General features: G+C 42.7%; 1 protein-coding gene across 1 annotated transcript in view; it reads right to left on the bottom strand.

Annotated features, from left to right (window-relative positions):
* cib3 (calcium and integrin binding family member 3) overlaps positions 1-2,518 on the bottom strand; it is a 50,097-nt gene extending 47,579 nt beyond the window's left edge. The window contains exon 1 of the mRNA XM_028814705.2: positions 2,222-2,518. Within this exon, the coding sequence (XP_028670538.2) occupies positions 2,222-2,272 (51 nt within the window). The 5' untranslated portion in view covers positions 2,273-2,518. The remainder of the gene's footprint in view (positions 1-2,221) is intronic.
* Between the last annotated feature and the right edge of the window lie 19,040 nt (positions 2,519-21,558).

Below are 21,558 nucleotides of genomic sequence, written 5' to 3'. Positions count from 1 at the left end.
ATCAACACTACAGAGTAACGGGGATTGTGGAAGAGAGGTGAAAAAGAGAGTGCAGGCAGGGTGGAGTGTGTAGAGAAGAGTGTCAGGAGTGATTTGTGACAGACGGGTATCAGCAAGAGTGAAAGGGAAGGTCTACAGGACGGCAGTGAGACCAGCTATGTTATATGGCCTGGAGATGGTGGCACTGACCAGAAAGCAGGAGACAGAGCTGGAGGTGGCAGAGTTAAAGATGCTAAGATTTGCATTGGGTGTGACGAGGATGGACAGGATTAGAAATGAGGACATTAGAAGGTCAGCTCAGGTTGGGAGACAAAGTCAGAGAGGGGAGATTGTGTTGGTTTGGACATGTACAGAGGAGAGATACTGGGTATATTGGGAGAAGGATGCTATAGATAGAGCTGCCAGGCAAGGGGAAAAGAGGAAGGCCTAAGAGAAGATTCATGGATGTGGTGAGAGAGGACAGGAAGATATGGAAGAAGATGATCCGCTGTGGCAACCCCTAACAGAAGCAGCCAAAAGAAGAAGAAGATTCAGTATTTGTATCTGGGTTCTGTCCTTTTCAGGTTAAACCAGTTTTGTTACAATTAAAGGAAGTTTACTTACAGGTGAAAGCAGCTTTGCTGAAATTCAAATTAGCATCTTAAAGCAATAAGCAATGTCTATTATGAGTAAAGATAAGCGAAAAACCACTGCAGACAGAGTGCATTATCTGAACAGCGAAAGGCAAGACGAGAAAGAGAAAATGCAACAAAGCGTAGGAGGAGCACAAATGGCCCTGATGAAGAAGCTCACAGTAAACGTGAAACTGAAACAGACGCTCGTAATTTCAACATGCAAATGAGGCCTTGATGCCCAGAGGTGACTTGCCACCTGTTTATACAGATTTAACTTTGTTTTGTGAAGCCATCATTTTGAATGACTATTGACAAGTATCAAAGGCCAAGCTGAGATTAGTTTGGACATGGGCATCTACATATAGCTTTCTCACAAGTCAGAAAGGTGGGTGATGTGAACAGTAAGAACATTTTCTGCTTTTACGCTGTGCCTTTCATATTTATTTAACCATCCATGACATAGTGCCTTTCATATCTACCTACGACACCCACTTCATTTAATTTTTGGAACCTATCTAAGTAGTATCAGGTGGAAAGCAGGACCCAATTGTGCAGAGGATGCCAGTCCATTGTGGGGCACAAACCCACACAGAGCCAATGTAAAATCCCCCATTGATCTAATCTGCTTGTCTTTAGGATATGGGAGGAAATCACACAGAGACCCCTGGAGAACATGCAGATGACACACAGGCAGTGACTAGGCCAGTCTCTCCTATGTTAAGCCCCAATCACATATTACTGGACTTATCACAATGCAATTTTATAAAGAAATGACAAGTAATCATCCATTATCCAACCCGCTATATCCTAACTACAGGGTCATGGGGGTCTGCTGGAGCCAATCCCAGTCAACGCAGGGCGCCAGCCCATCACAGGGCACACACACACCAAGCACACACCAGGGACAATTTAGGATTGCCGATGCACCTAACCTGCATGTCTTTGGACTGTGGGAGGAAGCCCACGCAGACACGGGGAGAACATGCAAACTCCACACAGGGAGGACCCGGGAAGTGAACTCGGGTCTCCTTACTGCGAGGCAGCAGCACTACCATTGTGTCATCATGCCATTTAATCACCTTAATGTAAAAGAAGTATGAACAGTAAAGTCCAAAGAGATTTTCCTGTCAATATTTCCAAGTCCCATGTTGAACCGCATAGTTTAACATCAACAATGTGGCCTTGTGCATGCACGATTATTCTGAACAGATGACATTTTGTGTTCTTTAACTGTTATATTTGTGCATGAGAAGTACGCTATCAAAAAATGTAATTAAACCAAATATGTAACATTTCAACATGTAATTTAAAAGAGATCACTAAGCCATATGTGAACTTTTTATAAACCAAATACAACTCAAAAGCATTCCAGTTTAGGAAAGACGTCACAATGTGTGGATTTGAAAAATGAGGCAACCAGCTTGAGTCTGCCAAGTTTAAGGTCTGTTAGTATGTGCCAGTGACCTGTCGCCCGTGTGTTTGCAGAGATGCATTTCACTGGCATACTGATTAACTGACCAGGTTGGAATTTGATTTGCTGCCCCCCTCCTGTCCCGTTAAAAAACACCCTTATCCCCCCCACCAAAACCACCGCCAGTCCACTGTACCTGGTAGGCATCCAGCTGCTCCGCCGTGAACACAGTCTGCTTGTTTCCCATGTTGCCACGCCAGACCCTCCCTACTGCCAACCCCGAGGCTGTCGCACCTGCTTTATAAAACACCTCAGGGATATTTTCAGATATGAAATGCAGAAACAAAAGGCGCTCCTGACAGCAGGCAGATCAGGTGTCCACTGCCTTCCTCCGGCCTTTTCATTTCAGCATAATAATAGGAGCATTTCATCAATTCTTTGACCTGAATAGGCACCCCCTTCAGAATTAAAAAGGGGGGGGGGGGGGTAATTGGTTTGATTCAGACTCAGTGTGGGCCTGAAGAGTGCTTACTGGGATGTGACCGTCAGTCTCATTATACCGCCTTGTAGCGAGACGTTGTTACGGTTCCAGGATGTGTGCCTCATGTTTAATAGTGGAGTAAACTTACAATATAAATATATAGAACCAGTAACGACACACTGCACAATAACATGCAGTGAATACACTTGACTTATAGTTTTCCTCCTCTTTCTCTGTAGGTTTACCATTCATTTGCTCAGACATTGATGCACTTGCTGCTTCCTGAGCAGCTCCTCTTATCTCCACCCTAGCGGCCCGCTTCTTCTCTTCTTTCGCTGGCATCTTTTCAAGTTAAAACTGATTAAGTCAGTGTCTGTGTTACAATTACTTACTATGTTTTCTTTAATTTTTCACTTAAGCTGGCACTTAAGTCTTCAATCTGCCTCAAGAATGATTAAAGAAATGAAGAGGTAGGGAAAGTGACGGCGAAGGTGGAGAACGGCGCCCGTATGCATGCGCAGCACAGGCTGCCGAGAGTTGATTCTACAATAAAATGAAATAAAAATAAAAAGAGGAATAACCTTGGAGGTCAATCATCACCCCGAAAGTGGATAGTAGACATCACGTAGTCTATGTGTACCAAATTTTAGGTCAAACAGTCAAACGGTTTGCGAGCTACAGGTGATTTAAAATCCTGGACAGACAAACGGACAGCCATGGTAGCGTATTATAGAAGAAGATATTCAGTTTTACTTTATCCACTCATCCATTTTACATCTCACTTATCCAGCCCAGGGTTGTGGGGAGCTGATTCCTATCCTGGCAGCATGGCCTGAGCAAACTCTTTAACTGGTGCTGGGTCCATCAAAGCACAATGGAGTACCGGCAGTAAAAACCCATTCAGACATGAACACAACGTGCAAACTCCATAATAATAGCGACCAGGCGCAGATCTGAACCCACATGGCGGCAATGCTAACCAATGTAGTGCCCCAAGAGTAATCCAGCTTTTAAATAAAAAAATACTTTTTAAAAACCAGGCTTATATTAAGTTAAAAAGTGTACTAAAAAGTAAAAACTAAGTCTCTCATACATCACTCGTAAAATAAAAGCTTGGGCACTTTTTGAATGTTGATTGATGAAAAGCGCCCACGCTTTTATTTTACGAGTGATGTATGAGAGACTTAGTTTTTACTTTTTAGTACACTTTTTAACTTAATATAAGCCTGGTTTTTAAAAAGTTTTTTATATATATATTATTTTCAACTTTTTAGTCTTAGGTTTGTTTTAGTATAATTTTGTAATCAATATTTGAACACTTCCTTTAATATTTCTATCCGTTACTAGCGTCATCTTACATCGATCCCTCTCCCACTTGGACAGAGGCAGTGGTGCTATAAGAATTATGTTTCTAGACTTCTCTAGCGCCTTCAACACCATCCAACCTCTGCTCCTTAGGGACAAGCTGACAGAGATGAGAGTTGATTCATACCTGGTGGCATGGATCGTGGACTATCTTACAAACAGACCTCAGTATGTGCGTCATGAGAACTGCAGGTCTGACATTGTGGTCAGCAGCACAGGAGCGCCGCAGCGGACTGTACTTTCTCCGGTCCTGTTCAGCCTATATACATCGGACTTCCAATACAACTCGGAGTCCTGACACGTGCAAAAGTTCGCTGACGACACTGCTATTGTGGGCTGCATCAGGAGTGGGCAGGAGGAGGAGTATAGGAACCTAATCAAGGACTTTGTTAAATGGTGCGACTTAAACCACCTACACCTGAACACCAGCAAAACCAAGGAGCTGGTGGTGGATTTTAGGAGGCCCAGGCCTCTCATGGACCCCGTGATCATCAGAGGTGACTGTGTGCAGAGGGTGCAGACCTATAAATACCTGGGAGTGCAGCTGGATGATAAATTAGACTGGACTGCCAATACTGATGCTCTGTGTAAGAAAGGACAGAGCCGGCTATACTTCCTTAGAAGGCTGGCGTCCTTCAACATCTGCAATAAGATGCTGCAGATGTTCTATCAGATGGTTGTGGCGAGCGCCCTCTTCTATGCGGTGGTGTGCTGGGGAGGCAGCATTAAGAAGAAGGACGCCTCACGCCTGGACAAACTGGTGAGGAAGGCAGGCTCTATTGTTGGCATAGAGCTGGACAGTTTAACATCCGTGGCAGAGCGACGGGCGCTCAGCAGGCTCCTGTCAATCATGGAGAATCCACTGCATCCACTGAACAGGATCATCTCCAGACAGAGGAGCAGCTTCAGAGACAGACTGCTGTCACCGTCCTGCTCCACTAACAGACTGAGGAGATCATTCCTCCACCACACTATGCGACTCTTCAATTCCACCGGTAAATGTTAACATTATACAAAGTTATTGTCTGTTATACCTGCATTGTTATCTCTTTAATTTAATATTGTTTTTTGTATCAGGATTAATAAAGTATCTATCTATCTATCTATCTATCTATCTATCTATCTATCTATCTATCTATCTATCTATCTATCTATCTATCTATCTATCTATCTATCTATCTATCTATCTATCTATCTATCTATCTATCTATCTATCTATCTATCTATCTATCTGTGAAATCTTGAACTATTCTTCATATGAAAGTTTCATTTCTTAATTAACATGGATTCCTTGATCAATTAGTGAAACTGATTATTGATACATGTATTGTCATTGGAAGTGAGTAAGTGAGCAAAATTTCAAGTCATTTGGACAATAGGAAGTGGGTTAAATATCGATTACAAGATTTGTACCAGACAACAAACAGGTGAAGTTAATATAAGCGTGGTAAAACACACAGTGATCAAAGGTTGGGACCCAACTTTTCAAGAGCATGCCTACAAACAACAGAGCCCAACGTAAGTGTTGTAGGACTGTGATGTTTGCTGATGACATTGTGATTTGTAGCGAGAGTAGGAGCAGGTTGAGGAGACCCTGGTGAGGTTGAGATCTGCTGGCTCTGTTTATAGCCCACCTGGAAGTGCTCCAGGTGTTTGATGACCCATTTCCAGCTCCACTTCCGGGTGTGGTGGAAGAACCTCCCACGCGTGCTCAGGAACAACTACAGCACCCCCTGGCGGCACCCCCGGGTCCCAAGAGGGTTGTGGAGAACTCCATCTTCCATGGAACCATGCGGGAATCCGAGGCACCACTGCCACCCATGGGGGCTGCCATCTAGTGTCTCAGGGAAAGTATTGTTCTGTCCATACTTGCTCCCCCGGTCCCCTCAAGGAAGAGGTGTCCCGGCCGGATAAGGACCCCGGCCATCTATGACACTGTATAAATTCTCTGACTCCTCACAGCTTGTCCCAACAATCAGCAGCCATGGGCTCCTCTAAGCAGCTGCTCACAAAGCAGGAGAAAGTGAGAAGAAAATAGGAAAGTGTTTTCAGGTGGCTGTTTCCTCAGTTCATAATCAAGTCAAAGTCAGGTTGGGGAGCATGCACTGGTACAGAGCGTTGCTGCACCAACTACACGCCGAAACAACTCGGGGATCCTGGTTTGCAACCCCCCAGGCAGAGACACGGTCCAGTCCCACCCTCTGGAAATGACCCTCTATCTGCTGCAGCCAGGTGTTATGTGGTTTCCCCTTGGCCTGGTCCAGTCACTCGCATCCCCAACAATGAGGATCTTGTGATCTGGATCACCCTTGGGGAAATGTGCCACATGGCCATAAGTGCTGTAACTGACTGTCCCTCACAATGCAGGTAATGTGCCTCATTTGGGACTCCATGAGTAACACAAAGTCAAACCAGTGGTACCCAAGGATTTTCCAGAGAGACACAGTACCAAAGGATTCCAGTCTTCGTCTCAGGTCACTGGATAGCGTCCATGTCTCGCAACCATATAGCAAGACAGGAAGCATCAGGACTCTAAAGACTTGGATCTTTGTCCTTTTGCATAGATATCGGGATCACCATACACTCCTTTCCAACGACCTCATGACCCCCCATGCTCTCCCAATTTGTCTACTGACTTCATAGGAAGAGTCACCAGAAACATGAATGTCACTGCCGAGGTAAGTAAACCTCTCGATGAGGTCGACACTCTCAGACACACTGATGATGGCCATGCCCAAGAGGTCATTAAAGGCCTGGATCTTGGTTTTTACCAGGACACTTACAAGCCCAGACACTCAGACTCCTCACTCAGTTTTTCCAGACCCCCGATCAGACCCTCCATTGACTCCGCGAAGATCACAGCATTGTCAGCAAAGTCAAGATCAGTGAATTTCTCTGCACCAACAGATGCCCCACAACCACTGGACCCCAAGATCCTGCCCAACACCCAGGCCATACAAGCATTGAACAGGGTAGGAGCAAAAACAGACCCCTTACAAACCCCAGAATCAACTGGGAAAAACACAGAGGGTCTGCCTCCACTCTGCACAGCACTCAAAGTACTGGTGTAAAAGGCCGGCCATGATATCCAGCAACCGCGAGGGGATCCCACCGAACCCACAGGGCAGCTCGATCAACTGAGTCAAACGCTTTACGGAAATCGACAAAGGCTGCAAAGAAACTCTGCCGATATTCTCGTTTGCGCTCCATGGGAACCCTCAGTGCCAGGATGCGGTCGATGGTAGACTTCTTAGGCGTAAAACCAGACTGTTCCGGTCGCTGGTAGGTGAGTAAGTGGTCATAGATCCTCTTGAGGACAACCCTAACAAGGACCTTACCCGGCACTGAGAGCAGTGTTATCCCCTTGTAGTTGCCGCAATCCAGGCGATCACCCTTCCCTTTCCAGATAGGGACGACAAGTCCCGTTTACCAGTCAGTTGGGATGATGCCAGTCTCCCAAATGGAAGCAAAGATTGCTTGCAATGGCAGGAGGACAGCCTTACCACCAGCCTGGAGAAGTTCACCCCGGAGACCACAGATCCCTGCAGCCTGTCCTCCCCTCAGTTGGTTCACCACCTGTGCAATTGCAGTTAACAGGAAGCTAACAAGTTGAGGTCTGGAAGACCAAGAAAACTTTCTGAAAGAACTGCTAGTTGGACTGCTAAAAATGTAAATAAAAACCCTGTTTGACTGCAAAACAATGGCGTACGTAGCTCGAGTTCGTGACACTCGGGTTCGGGGCAGTGCTTCAGTTTGCCACCCTCCAACATATCCGAATATATTAACCGATTTAAATAGAAAACTAATATGACGTATAGGGAAAAATTAAGATAAATTTTGCATAGATTTATTCATATATAGGGAAACAGCAATAACTTTTCATATATAATTATTTATAAGCATCAACTAGACAAGAATATAGTATAGACGCACTGATAAGCCGTGTTCTAATTATTAGTTTAATATAATTATGCTGCGAAAACCAGAACCAGTGTAGTGTACAAGTCATAGGTGGGGATGTTTTCTGCGCAGAGCAAGAGCGCATTCGTATTGATAACAAAACTAAATTACAAATTGTAAATTAGTTGTTTATCTTCCTAGAAATTATTATTGGAGCAATGTTTATGTTTATTTTTGTTATTTCCTCATAAATTTCAACTGCTGTGTCTGATGCCATCACAGAAGGACAGTCTGAAAATGATTTTTGAAGCATTTGTGGATAAAAATCCGAGAATTTTGATTTTTTCATTCATGAGTGATATTTTTCCGAACCCTGCATCTTACACACGAATTGTACTGAGCCTTTTGGTCAATAATGTGACCCCTAAAAATATGCCGCCCATGGGTGGACCGCCCCCTCCGCCCGCCCCTAGCTACGCCACTGCTGCAAAAGACCTTCATGAAGTTTTAGCAGACTCTGGAGTGGTGGTCCACTGTCCTACTGCGCAGTGACACCTGAATAAATTTGACCTTCATGGTAGAGTCAGGAGAAGAAAACCTTTCCTGTGTCCTCACCACAAAATTCAGGGCCTGAATTTTGCAAATGAACATCTAAACAAGTCTGATGCATTCTGGAAACAAGTCCTGTGGCTTGATGAAGTCAAAATGGAACTTTTTGGTCCCAATGTGCAAAGGTGTGCTTGAAGAACAAAGGGGACAAAATTCCAGGAAAAGGAACGCGTCTCCAAGTATTAAGCATTGGGTGGATCAATCAGGCTTGTCTTGTCTTGTGTTGAGTTCAGTGCTGTGCATGAAGTAGTTCAAAAGAGCGCATTCACGTTTCTAAGAACGGTCAACTTAACGTAACGTCTTTGCAAGTGAAGAACTTTAATGTGAGCGAGTTCAGTTTTAGGTGGCATTTTCAATCGGGTTTAGGTCCACATTAAACGTTCTGCCTTACCCTGTAATGCAGGGGTGGAGCCGAATCCGAGTACAGTATTCGGATAAGCACAAATAGTCGATTTTTACAAATATTTATTTTGTACCAATTTTTTGCCATTTATTTTTATTCAGAAAAAATAACATAAAATCAAATCGGGACCATCTGTGACTGCCTTCTTGTGCTTAAGCTGCACCCCCGCTGACACGAGCATGAGGTGAAGCTCCACTTTCGCTTTCAGGAAAACGTTGGACTTCGCGAGGCCACTTGATATTTTTCCCCATTGGACATGCAATATGTGACGCGAATTTTGACCGGCAGTGTAAATCGGTTAGCTCACCTACATGCTGGTCCACAGTCACCGTTTGTGTCACATGGTTGGAAAAGCGGTCATTTATATGAATACTTGTATCTATTTAATTTCTTTTTTGACAGAGAGAATATTAGCATATATGGTTATAGGTGTTTGTTGCTGGGTAGAACTCAATAAAGTGTATTTAAATAAAAAAAGTCTTCATAATTATTGTATTTTATTCAAGAACACTGCAATAGCTTAAGATAAGGCATGCAAAATTGAAAAAAGTAAACTTGTGGGTCATTTATTCTCACTCCTTGAAAAATACAAAATGAACTGCACATGAACTGGTTCAAAACTGAAATGGTGAACTATGAACGTAAATTTATTCATTTTAATTTGTGTGAACTGAACTTTAAGCTATAGTTCTTGTGAGGTGTGAACTTGATTGTGTTGTGTTGTGTTACAGCCGGTGGCACAGGAAGCATGTCACTGGAAGAGGGAACAATGGATTCAAATCAATACTAGCAAATTCTGGAAGTAAACATCACACCATCTGTAAAAAGTTGAAGTTAAAAAGAGGATGGGGCCTACAAGAAGATAATGATCTGAAACACACCTCAAAATTTACAACGGAATACCTCAAGAGGCACAAGCTGACAGTTTTGCCACGGCCCTCATAGTCCCCCGACCTAAACATCATTGAAGATCTGTACAGAGATCTCAAAAGGGCAGTGCATGCAAGATGGCTCAAGAATCTTGCAGAATTAGATAGATAGATAGATAGATAGATAGATAGATAGATAGATAGATAGATAGATAGATAGATAGATAGATAGATAGATAGATAGATAGATAGATAGATAGATATTTTATTAATCCCAATGGGAAATTCACATTCTTCAGCAGCAGCATACTGATACAATAAATAATATTAAATTAAAGAATGATAATAATGCAGGTGAAAAACAGACAATAACTATGTATAATGTTAAATGTTAACGTTTACCCCCCTGGATGGAATTAAAGAGTCGCATAGTTTGGGGGAGGAACGATCTCCTCAATCTGTCAGTGGAGCAGGACGGTGACAGCAGTCTGTCGCTGAAGCTGCTCTTCTGTCTGGAGATGATACTGTTCAGTGGATGCAGTGGATTCTCCGTAATTGATAGGAGCCTGCTGAGCGTCCTTCACTCTGCCACAGATGTCAAACTGTCCAGCTCCATGCCAACAATAGAGCTTGCCTTCCTCACCAGTTTGTCCAGACGTGAGGCGTCTTTTTTCTTAATGCTGCCTCCCCAGCACACCACCGCGTAGAAGAGGGCGCTCGCCACAACTGTCTGATAGAACATCTGCAGCATCTTATTGCAGATGTTGAAGGATGCCAGCCTTCTAAGGTAGTATAGTCGGCTCTGTCCTTTCTTGCACAGCGCATCAGTATTGGCAGTCCAGTCTAATTTATCATCCAGCTGCACTCCCAGATATTTATAGGTCTGCACCATCTAGAAGCCTTTTGCAAGGACTAATGGGAGAAAAGAACTGAAAGACTCTAAAAAAAGTGTTTACAAGCTGTGATACTTGACAAAGGTGGGGGTCTTATTAAGTACTGACCATGTCGGGAGTGCAAACCTTTGCTTCAGGCCCTTTTCATTTTTTTGGTATTTTGTACCTGTGAGTGACAGAAATAAAATGTAATCTTGTTTAAAATATTAAAGAAATGTGTCCTTTTTTACTTTATGCCTTTTGGTGATCAGTTCACCTTCTTCTCTCTTAACTTTTCACATTTTAAGCAAGGGTGCCCAAACTCTTTTGCATGCCACAGTACAGTAGCACAGTAGTTTAAATGCTACAGCCTGTGAAACGTCATATACATAAATATGGGCCACCCTGTATATACAGTATATATATATATATATATATATATATACAGTATATTATATATATATGTTCACCAGTAGGGGACACAATTAATACCCAGCACAGTCACGGGTTGAAATAATGGATTTTTTTAATCCAACAAGAATCAAAATAATGAAATATAGCCCAAAAACCAAACAAACAATAAAGTTTTCTTCTCTCCTTCCACCCCTAGTTGAGTGTTACCCACTGCCTTCTGACTCTCAGAGATAAGACGTCAAGCTCCTTTTATACTGGGCCCGGAAGAGCTCCTAATGACCTGAAATGAGTTGTGGGGAACACTTCAGGATTGTTTGAGGACCAGGGTAATCCTCCCCCAACTCCATTGCCCATGAAGCCCTGCAGGTGTCCAAGCTGGGACACATTCTGCGGACCACTGCCACCTAATGTATAGGGGATAGAACTGCTCTTGGCCTCCAGCTTCTTCTTATCCATCCCCTGACACCTTCCGTCTTATCTCGAAGTCATGTCCTGTCTGTCATTTGGGGCACTCATTATATTTACACTTCCAGGTGCCTTATAAAAGGAGCAAGAGTCGGGAGGAAGAGCAACGAAGCCTGACCCAAGGAGTGAAGGAGGAGAAGGACAAGAGTAAAGGAAGAAATTTATTGTCTGTGCATTGTGCTGTGCTTGGACTGTGTTATACCCCGGGGGAACGGGGAAGGCTTTTCCTACAAGAGAAAAAGAAAATAAAAACTGGTGTGCCTTGAACTTGTGTCCTGCGCTTGTCTGAGTTGGGTTCAGCTGGCGCTGCCAGCCTGGTGGGCCACAATATATATATATATACGTATATATAAATTTGTGTTGGCTGGAATTGGCTCCAGCAGACCCCTGTGACCCTGTAGTTAGGATATAGCAGGCTGGATACTGGATGGAATGATATATATATATATATATATATACTAGCAAAATACCCGCGCTTCGCAGCGGAGAAGTAGTGTGTTAAAGAGGTTATGAAAAAGTAAAGGAAACATTTTAAAAATAACGTAACATGATTGTCAATTTAATTGTGTTGTCATTGTTATGAGTGTTGCTGTCATATATATATATATATATATATATATATATATATATATATATATAGATATATATATATATATATATATACACATATACACATATATTATATATATATACATACATATACACATATATTATATATATATATATATACATAAACACATATATTATATATATATACATAAACACATTATATATATATATATATATATACATAAACACATATATTATATATATATATATACATAAACACATTATATATATATATATATATATATATATATATATATATATATATATATATATATATATATATACTAGCAAAATACCCGCGCTTCGCAGCGGAGAAGTAGTGTGTTAAAGAGGTTATGAAAAAAAAAGGAAACAAACGACATTACCTCCTATTTTTTTTTTTACGATCTCTGAGATCTTGCTTTTTTCGGTTCAAGGCTTCATAAGCTCTTTTATGTTGTATGGTGTACTTATCCCAAACCATCATCTTTGAATGTTGCAAGACTTTCGCCTTGTATGTAGATCGGGGTAATTACATTCATTGCATTCCTAGTCTGAATCACAATGTGATTGTATGGGTGGTTACCTGGCACTGTAGGGTTGCCACCCGTCCTTTAAAATACGGAATCGTACCGTGTTTGAGAATGAAATTGCGCGTCCCGTTTTGAATCAATACTGGACGGGATTTATCCCGTATTTTTTTTATAATTTTTTTTTTAAAGCAGCGTCTCATGCAAATCATCCCACACGCATTTTATGAAGACGCCTCCTTTCCTACTTTTGATTGGGTACTACTTGATGTCATCGTTAGTTTGATTGGTCTTTTTAACTGTCCAGTGAGGAGGGCGTATCTTTTAAGTAGAGTCTGCAAAGTGTTGGCACTGAGATGTGGCGTCAGCGCCATAGTTGAAGCCCCTAACGTTGCGGTCAGCAAGTCGGCTAACATCCGCCATGTGCCGTCTTTCAGTTGCGAGAAGCAGATCATAGAATGGTTGAAACTGTTGCCCCTAACGTTGCGCCACGGCGTGTGGTTCGTTTATACCTCGTGTGTTCTCATTAAACTTTTATCTCGTGAATATGTTATTGCAATCCGCAGCGGGAGCGTTTCTATAAACTTAATTTAAAGTTACGTTTTACACCGTGCTTTGTTTCCCTTATGAACATGCTTGTATGCTTAACTCGCTCCGTTCTCAATTGTTTAATTAATTTTTTGCTCTTCGCTGTTTGCGGCTCTTCCTCCATTTCCCCCTACTTCGTTCTTTTATCTCGCGAATATGTTATTGCAATCCTTAACGGGAGCGTTTCAATAAACTGATTGAAAATAGTTTTGCATTTACCTTTTTAGTAAAAGGCGAGCTTTTAAGCCTGAGAAATCACCCCGTAAATGCACACGTTTAATTGCACATGTGTTAATATGTATGGTTACACAGTATTAAAAGACAGTCAAAAATTAACGTCATTTACCTTCGTTCCCGCGTGTGACTCGTGCTGTAAATCTCTTCCTTGTTTTTAGTTCACGTGATTACGTAGGAGGCGTGATGACGCGATACGTGACTCCGCCTCCTCCATTACAGTGTATGGACAAAAAATATGTTCCAGTTATGACCATTACGCTTTGAATTTCGAAATGAAACCTGCCTAACTTTTGTAAGTAAGCTGTAAGGAATGAGCCTGCCAAATTTCAGCCTTCCACCTACACGGGAAGTTGGAGAATTAGTGATGAGTGAGTCAGTGAGTGAGTGAGTGAGTCAGTGAGGGCTTTGCCTTTTATTAGTATAGATATATATATATATATATACAAGCTGCCCCCCGCTGCTCCGCCCATGCAGTAGTGAAACAGGACAAACTTTAAAAATCAATAATAATAATAATAATAATACATTTTATTTGTATAGTGCCTTTCCCATGCTCAAGACAGTTCACAGAGTTTAAAAGAGAACAGCAGACTACACACTATATAGCATTGTACAAACCAGATAAATAAATAAAGAAGAGTAAGATAGTAAATTCAGAGAAAAAGCCTAACAGACAACATAATTGATGGTCCAGCACACACACAGACACACGCACGCACACACACGCACACGCACACAGGTTACATGAGCACATTGACAAAGAAGGGTAATAAAGTCAAGTAGAGCTAAAAGCCTTCCTGAACAGATGAGTTTTAAGTTGTTTTTTAAAAGAATTCATGGAGTCAGCTGACCTGATTAATGTTGGTAGGTCATTCCAGAGTCTGGGCGCTATACAGCTGAAGACCCTGCTGTCACCCATGGAGTGTAGATTAGTGAGGGGCACAACAAGATTACCAGAATCAGAGGACCTTAGTGGGCGGACAGGCACATAGTGATGGAGAAGGAAACTGATTTAGTTTGGCGTGAGGTCGTTTAAGGCTTTGTATATTATTAGTAGGATTTTATATTCAATCCTGTAAGACACAGGGAGCCAGTGAAGACGGAGCAGGATGGGTGTGATGTGCTCACTGCTACCGGTCCGTGTAAGGACTCTTGCAGCTGAGTTTTGAATAAGCAGGAGCTGTGATAGAAGATTAGAAGGGGCACCTGCCAGCAGCGAGTTACAATAATCGATGCTGGATGTGATAAAAGCAGGGACAAGTTTCTCAGTGTTAGAAAAGGAGAGGAAGGAGCGAACACGGGATATGTGATGGAGGTGAAAGTAAGAAAGTTTCTTAATGTGACTTATGTGGGCAGAATAAGAGAGGGAGGAATCAAAAATGACACCAAGATTCTTTGCAGAAGAGGCAGGTCTGATGAGATCACCGCCAAGACGGACTGGGAAGGAGCTCATTTTATTAAGTTGCACTTTAGTCCCAATTTGCAGGAGTTCAGTTTTGTTGCAATTTAATTTTAAAGAGTTCTGCTCCATCCAGGTTTTAATTTCACTGAGGCAAGTTGTGAGCTGAGAAAGCTCTGATGAAGTTCCACTTTTAACATTGAAATAGAGTTGAGTATCATCTGCATAAAAATGATAACCCAGTCCATAGCTACAAATAATATGGCCAAGGGGAAGCATATAAATACAGAAGAGAAGAGGACCGAGGACAGAGCCCTGAGGGACTCCTTGTGTGACTGGCACTGAGCTGGACCTGCTGTTGCCAAGACTAACAAACTCTTGCCTATCCGTCAGATAGGACTTGAACCACTGGTGGGCAGTGCCAGAGATACCCAGCATGTTCTCCATTCTGGACAGTAGGATGTCATGTCTGACCTGAGTGTCAAATGCTGCACTGAGGTCTAATAGAATTAATATGTTGGTTTGTCCTGAGTCTGCTGCCATAAGCAGATCATTGGTTACTCGTAGCAGAGCAGTTTCACAGCTGTGCCGCGCCCTGAAACCAGACTGAAAGGGTTCCATCAGATTATTAGAGGTTAGGTAATTGGTGAGTTGGGAAGCTACAACACACTCAAGAACTTTTGACAGGAAAGGTAAGTGGGAAATAGGCCGGAAATTGTTAAGATTGTCAGCATCAATACCAGACTTTTTTAACATTGGGGTTACAGAAGCAATTTTAAAAGTGAGCGGCACAGAGCCAGTGTCAAGGGATGAGTTTATTATTGTTGTAACAGTCGGGATTATGGCATGAAGGCAGGATTTAAGAAGTGTGCTGGGGATGGGGTCCAGTACACAAGTAGTCGGCCTCATCTTACAAAGCAGGTGATTAACAAACGCAGATGTGACTGGTGAGAACTTAGAGAAGGAGCTGGATGGAGTGGGAAAACAGGGAGAGATATAAACAGATGATGTATTTATGTTAAAAAAATAGAAAAATGTAATTCTGGCCAAGCAGAAGGTAGGTACGCTCTCATGTCAAACGCTGCCGCTGTATATCTGATCGTGTTCAGCTCTGACAGGAGAGTGTCCCCTGCATGAGGAGAAAAGCACATGGCCGTGATATATCTAGCAATCAGCAGCTACCCTCTAAAACACATGTGGCTCTGATCTCTCTCTCAGAAAAACGTTAAATGTTAGTCCTTAACAATGTGTAGATGATAATGTCTGCTGAAAAAACAGGAATCGCTAGGTAAGCGGAGGCAAGGTACGCTCCAACACGTGGCGAGAGGTAGAGCGACTGAAACGGAGGCTGCCGTGTGAGTGAGGAGGGCATCGCCCCCCCTCCCCTCGGCGCACAGCCTCTCTCTCAGATTCGTGCAAATAAATCGGAACAGCAAGCGAAGTGTGATTCTTAGTGCGATGAGAGAAGCTGCAAAATCAACCAGAATGTTCAAGCAAATTACAGAAAAAGAACAGATCTAAATCCGTTAAGTGGTTCTCTCGTGAAAAGCAGACAGACATACAGACAGACAGATGTTGGATTTTATATATATAAACTTTTGGTCTAGTAAAAGCTGCAACCTGTAATGAACATACAGTGGACCCTTTACTTACGAACTCAATTCGTTCGCGAGGGCTGGTTGTAACTCAAGTTGGTTGTAAGTCAAAACTATTTTTCCCATAAGAAATAATGGAAATATCCATAATGCGTTCCGAACCTCTCACAGCAACACTTACTTAACCTTTTCATAATAAAAAAGGGTTGTATAATGTGCATAATTTACCAAAACACCAATAATTTTTCTAATGTACTAACCAAAAAGTTATAAAAAGTGTCTACCCTACCAGAAACAACAATTTCATACTGTACTCACCATTTAATTTGACATCTTTGGGCTGCAGGAAGGGAGGAGGAGGAGGAGAATGAAGTGGAAGGTGGTTATTGTTTGGAAGGAGTCTCCTTATACAAATCTTTTCTTTGTAAAATTGTCGAGATGGTGGATTTCGACATGCTGTACATATTAACGAGATCGGTCACATGAACGCCAATCTCATATTTCCACACAATTTCCTTCTTCGTTTTGATTGTGATCGCTTTCTTTACCTTCGTTACCTTCTCTTCCTTCCTTAGCAATTATCGAAAAAAATTATATAAATCACTGCACTGATCGAAATTACGTCAACAAACACATGTATCTGGGCTCCGACTGACGCTTATGAACGCTCTTGGCTGTTTGTTTACAATCACGCAAACGGATACACGTGACCGTATTCAGGTTGTAATGCAAGATGTTGGTCGTAAATCAAAACTAAAATTTTAGTCGTAAATCAAGTTGTTTGCATGTCAGGCTGGTCGTATATCAAGGGTCGACTGTATTCCCTTAAGTGTGCGCTCCCTGCTGGATGCACTCGGTTTAGTGAACAATCAGTGCTGTGGTTTACAGCTGTGCCACTAGAGGGCACACTGCCTGTTAAGTTTATACCCACCTTAATGAAAAGTCAAGTGTCTGTGTATCTGTGTGTCTATCTGGTTGCTACGTTTCTGTTATACAACAACAACAAAATCACACAAGGAATGCCTCAATGGGCTTTAACTGTTTTTTGACAGCCCCCCAGCCTTGACTCTCTAATATGACAGGAAGAACCCTCTCCCCCCAAAAAAAAACTTTTACAGAAAAATAGATGGAAGAAACCTTGGGAAGGGCAATTCAGAGAGAGACCCCCATCCAGGTAGGTTGGGTGTGCAAAGGGTGTCAAAAAGAGGGGTCAATACAATACACAAAACAGAACACAAATAATCCTGTTCACAGAGATCGATGGCCAGTCTATCATGGCCACTTCAGAAATACAACACAATGGTACAAATGACTTTGTTCTTACACAGTGCACCTCACCAGGTGCAGGCGCAGGCCTCCGCAACAACTCATCCATCCATCCATTTTCCAACCCGCTGAATCCGAACACAGGGTCACGGGGGTCTGCTGGAGCTAATCCCAGCCAACACAGGGCACAAGGCAGGAAACAATCCTGGGCAGGGTGCCAACCCACCGCAGGACACACACAAACACACCCACACACCAAGCACACACTAGGGCCAATTTAGAATCGCCAATCCACCTAACCTGCATGTCTTTGGACTGTGGGAGGAAACCGGAGCACCCGGAGGAAACCCACGCAGACACGGGGAGAACATGCAAACTCCACGCAGGGAGGACCCGGGAAGCGAACCCGGGTCCCCAGGTCTCCCAACTGCGAGGCAGCAGCGCTACCCACTGCGCCACCGTGCCACCCTCCGCAACAACTCCCAGGGCAAAATGGGAGAATAGATGATACCACTCACTAAATACAGAACTATCACGTATGAGGATACAGGTTTGTTCAAATACTTTGAAAAACAAAGTAAAAACTAATTAACTTAAATGAAAAGCAATAACGTCTGTCCATCATCTAATTGTAGAACCACAGCCAGATTGTAGACAAGGAGTCAGACAAGCAGACACAGTCAGAGTCCTGGAGACCTCGAACAACAAGCCCCTTACTGGGCTGGCCAATCTTCAGTGTCCTAATAGTAAACTCCCAAAGCTTCTCCTTAATTAGTCATGTATAAATGCTAATTGTGCCTTGTGCCCTGTGTTGGCTGGGATTGTCTCCAGCAGACCCCCGTGACCCTGGATGGATGGATGGATGGATAAATGCTAACTGGTTATTAGAAAAGCCTTTCTGCTGACACCTATTATTTTGTTCACTTGGGTTGCAAGGTCCTGGCATTCCAAAAGTTCAGTTCTGGGTTCAAACATGGCCTCAGTGAAATAGCTTTCTCAGGACATGTGTCAGTCTATTGTTTTTTTTTTTTTGTTTTTTTATAGAATGAAGGCTACTCCATGTGACAGACAAAGGTGTCTATTACTGTCTTGACAGAAGAGGGCAAAATGGATCTGATCAGGACAGAAAAACAGGGGAAGGCTGAGATGCACAACTGCGTAAGAGGAGAAGAACATCAGAATCTGTAGTTTGTAGCGGTGCTACTGGGGAATGAAACTTCAACTCCCAGCAGTCCCTGCAGTGGCTTGGATTGGTTGTCTGCTGAGGGTGCAGGGGCTGCTGAGGACTAGGAGGCTGGCGTGACATTTAAAAGGAGGCCAGTTCTACAAAGAGAAAAGTCTTTTTGTGACAGATGGGTATCAGCAAGAGTGAAAGGGAAGGTCTACAGGACGGTAGTGAGACCAGCTATGTTATATGGGCTGGAGACGGTGGCACTGACCAGAAAGCAGGAGACAGAGCTGGAGGTGGCAGAGTTAAAGATGCTAAGATTTGTATTGTGTGTGATGAGGATGGACACAATTAGAAAACAGTACATTAGAGCGTCAGCTCAGGTTGGACGGTTTGGAGACAAAGTCAGAGAGGCGAGATTGCATTGGCTTGGACATTTGCAGAGGAGAGATGCTGGGTATATTGGGAGAAGGATGCTAAGGATAGAGCTGCCAGTCAAGAGGAAGGCCTACGAGAAGGTTTATGGATGTGATGAGAAAGGACATGCAGGTGATGGGTGTAAAGGAGCAAGATGATGAGAACAGGAAGATATGGAAGAAGATGATCCGCTGTGGCAACCCCTAACGCGAGCAGCCAAAAGAAAAAGTTTCGTGTCTGGAGTTGCCTGTCTGTTTGCCTTCCCGTTTTGATGTGGATTCTCGTTTTGTCCTGGATCGTCTCCTGTTTTGGGGGTATGGAATGTCTGGTGTCTTCCTGCTGCATGAGGACTGTCTGAGGATTTGTTGTCATCCTGCGAATAAAGAAGCCCTCCTGATCTCATTCACACATCATCGTCTCATCGGGAAATACCGGTAGGACTGATCTTTACATTCATGTACAGCGTGCTGATCTCTGGACTACCTACCTCCATAATTTCATTTCATCAGTTGGCCATGGACTTCATAGTGTGTGGTTTTTGTTAGTGGTTTGTTATTGTTCAATTCGTGTTTATTGTATATCCCCATAAGTGGATCTGGGGTGGGATCATTCTAGTTGTATATATTTAATTTACTATTGTGTAAAAGATTCTTTAATTTTTCTGTTTCATTACCGGTTACTTTTTTGTCTCTGTGAGATAGTATGTGTGAGTCAGGCCAAGGCTGGGTGCGTTCCTGGGATCCCCACCTAAAAAATAAATAAATCCTCATTATATCGACGGTGTGAATCTTAGCTTGGTTTTTTAGTCCACTAGAAGTTTGAGAAACAAATGCCTTAGAGGTCCTCAGTTGACTTCTTCTTTAAATACACGATAAATACCAGTGTCATCTGCAACAGAGAAAAAGATGATTCTGGGATGCTGGCGTTAAAGTCAAAGTTGCAAAGAAAAAGGCCTATGTGAAACTGGCAAATAGGAAGGAAATGTTAAAATGGGCAAAAGAACGCAGGCATTGAACAGAAGATGACTGGAAAAGTGTATTAAGCGCAGCATCCTGGAGTCGTCTTGGCTATATTTTTATATCAAGTTACAGGTATGTGGATAATAAAATGTGTTAATGTCTATTAAAACATTAACATTTCTGGGTGACACCATACTTTCGAACGGTTGTTGGACAAAATGGTGCAGTGATAACGCTGCTGCCTTGCAGTAAGGAGACCAGGGTTAGTGCCCTGAGGTTGCCTGTGTGTACTTTGCATGTTCTCCCCGTGTCTCCATGGGTTTCCTCCCAAACTCCAAAGACATGCAGCTTAAGTGAACTGGTGACACTAAATTGGCCCTACAGGAAGTGCCTGTGTGTCAACCCTGTAAAGGTCTGGTGTCCTGCCCAGGTGTCCTGCCTAGGGATTGGTGTTCTGCCCAGGGATTGTTCCTGCCTTACACCTTATGCTTGCTGGGATAGGCTCCAGCCCCTGCAACCCTAGTCAGGACTAAGTGCTGGTTCCTTGATCATGGGAAAGGCACTATATAAATAAAATGTATTATTATTATTATTTAATGGAAGTTTAGGGTTCTTTACTGGGTGGTAGGGTTCCTCATAGAACTATTGCTTCAGATAGATAGATAGATAGATAGATAGATAGATAGATAGATAGATAGATAGATAGATAGATAGATAGATAGATACTTTATTAATCCCAAGGGGAAATTCACATACTCCAGCAGCAGCATACTGATGAAGAAACAATATTAAATTAAAGAATGATAAAAAAAAATGCAGGTAAAACAGACAATAACTTTGTATAATGTTAAAGTTTACCCCCCCCCCCCGATAGTTGAATTGAAGAGCTGCATATTGTGGGGGAGGAACAATCTCCTCAGTCTGTCAGTGGAGCAGGACAATGACTCAAGCAAAGCACCATTTCATTCTGGGAAGGGTTCTTTGCATATGAAGTGGGCAATTTGTGGTTTGAAAAACTTCCTAATATGCAGAATAATACTGAAGTCTTTAATGGGGTAGGCTACCAAGCAGGACATTATGCAGATTAAGAAAGCCAGAACATAGCCTGTGTTATTGTAAGCAGTGAGAATCCATTTTTAAATCATAACCTATTTGTATTTCACAAATTAATTACAATCTCTTCCTGGTTATTTACTGTATGGCGCCTGCTACAGGTCTAAATAAATAAAAGTTTTTTTTCTGGAACCTTCATGTGGATGGGTCTTTTGGAAACCAAAAATAGTTCCCCTATGGCATCACTCTGAAGAACAACCCTCGTACAGGGCCGTCTTAACGTATATGCACGATGGGCACTGCCCGGGGGCCCCAGGAGCATAGGGGCTCACAATGTTTCTGATTCCTATGTATT

Source organism: Erpetoichthys calabaricus, chromosome 12 (genome assembly GCF_900747795.2).
Source record: "Erpetoichthys calabaricus chromosome 12, fErpCal1.3, whole genome shotgun sequence".
NCBI lineage: Eukaryota > Metazoa > Chordata > Cladistia > Polypteriformes > Polypteridae > Erpetoichthys > Erpetoichthys calabaricus.
Note: the sequence above shows the minus strand (reverse complement) of the source record. Positions and strands in the feature narration are given on the sequence as shown.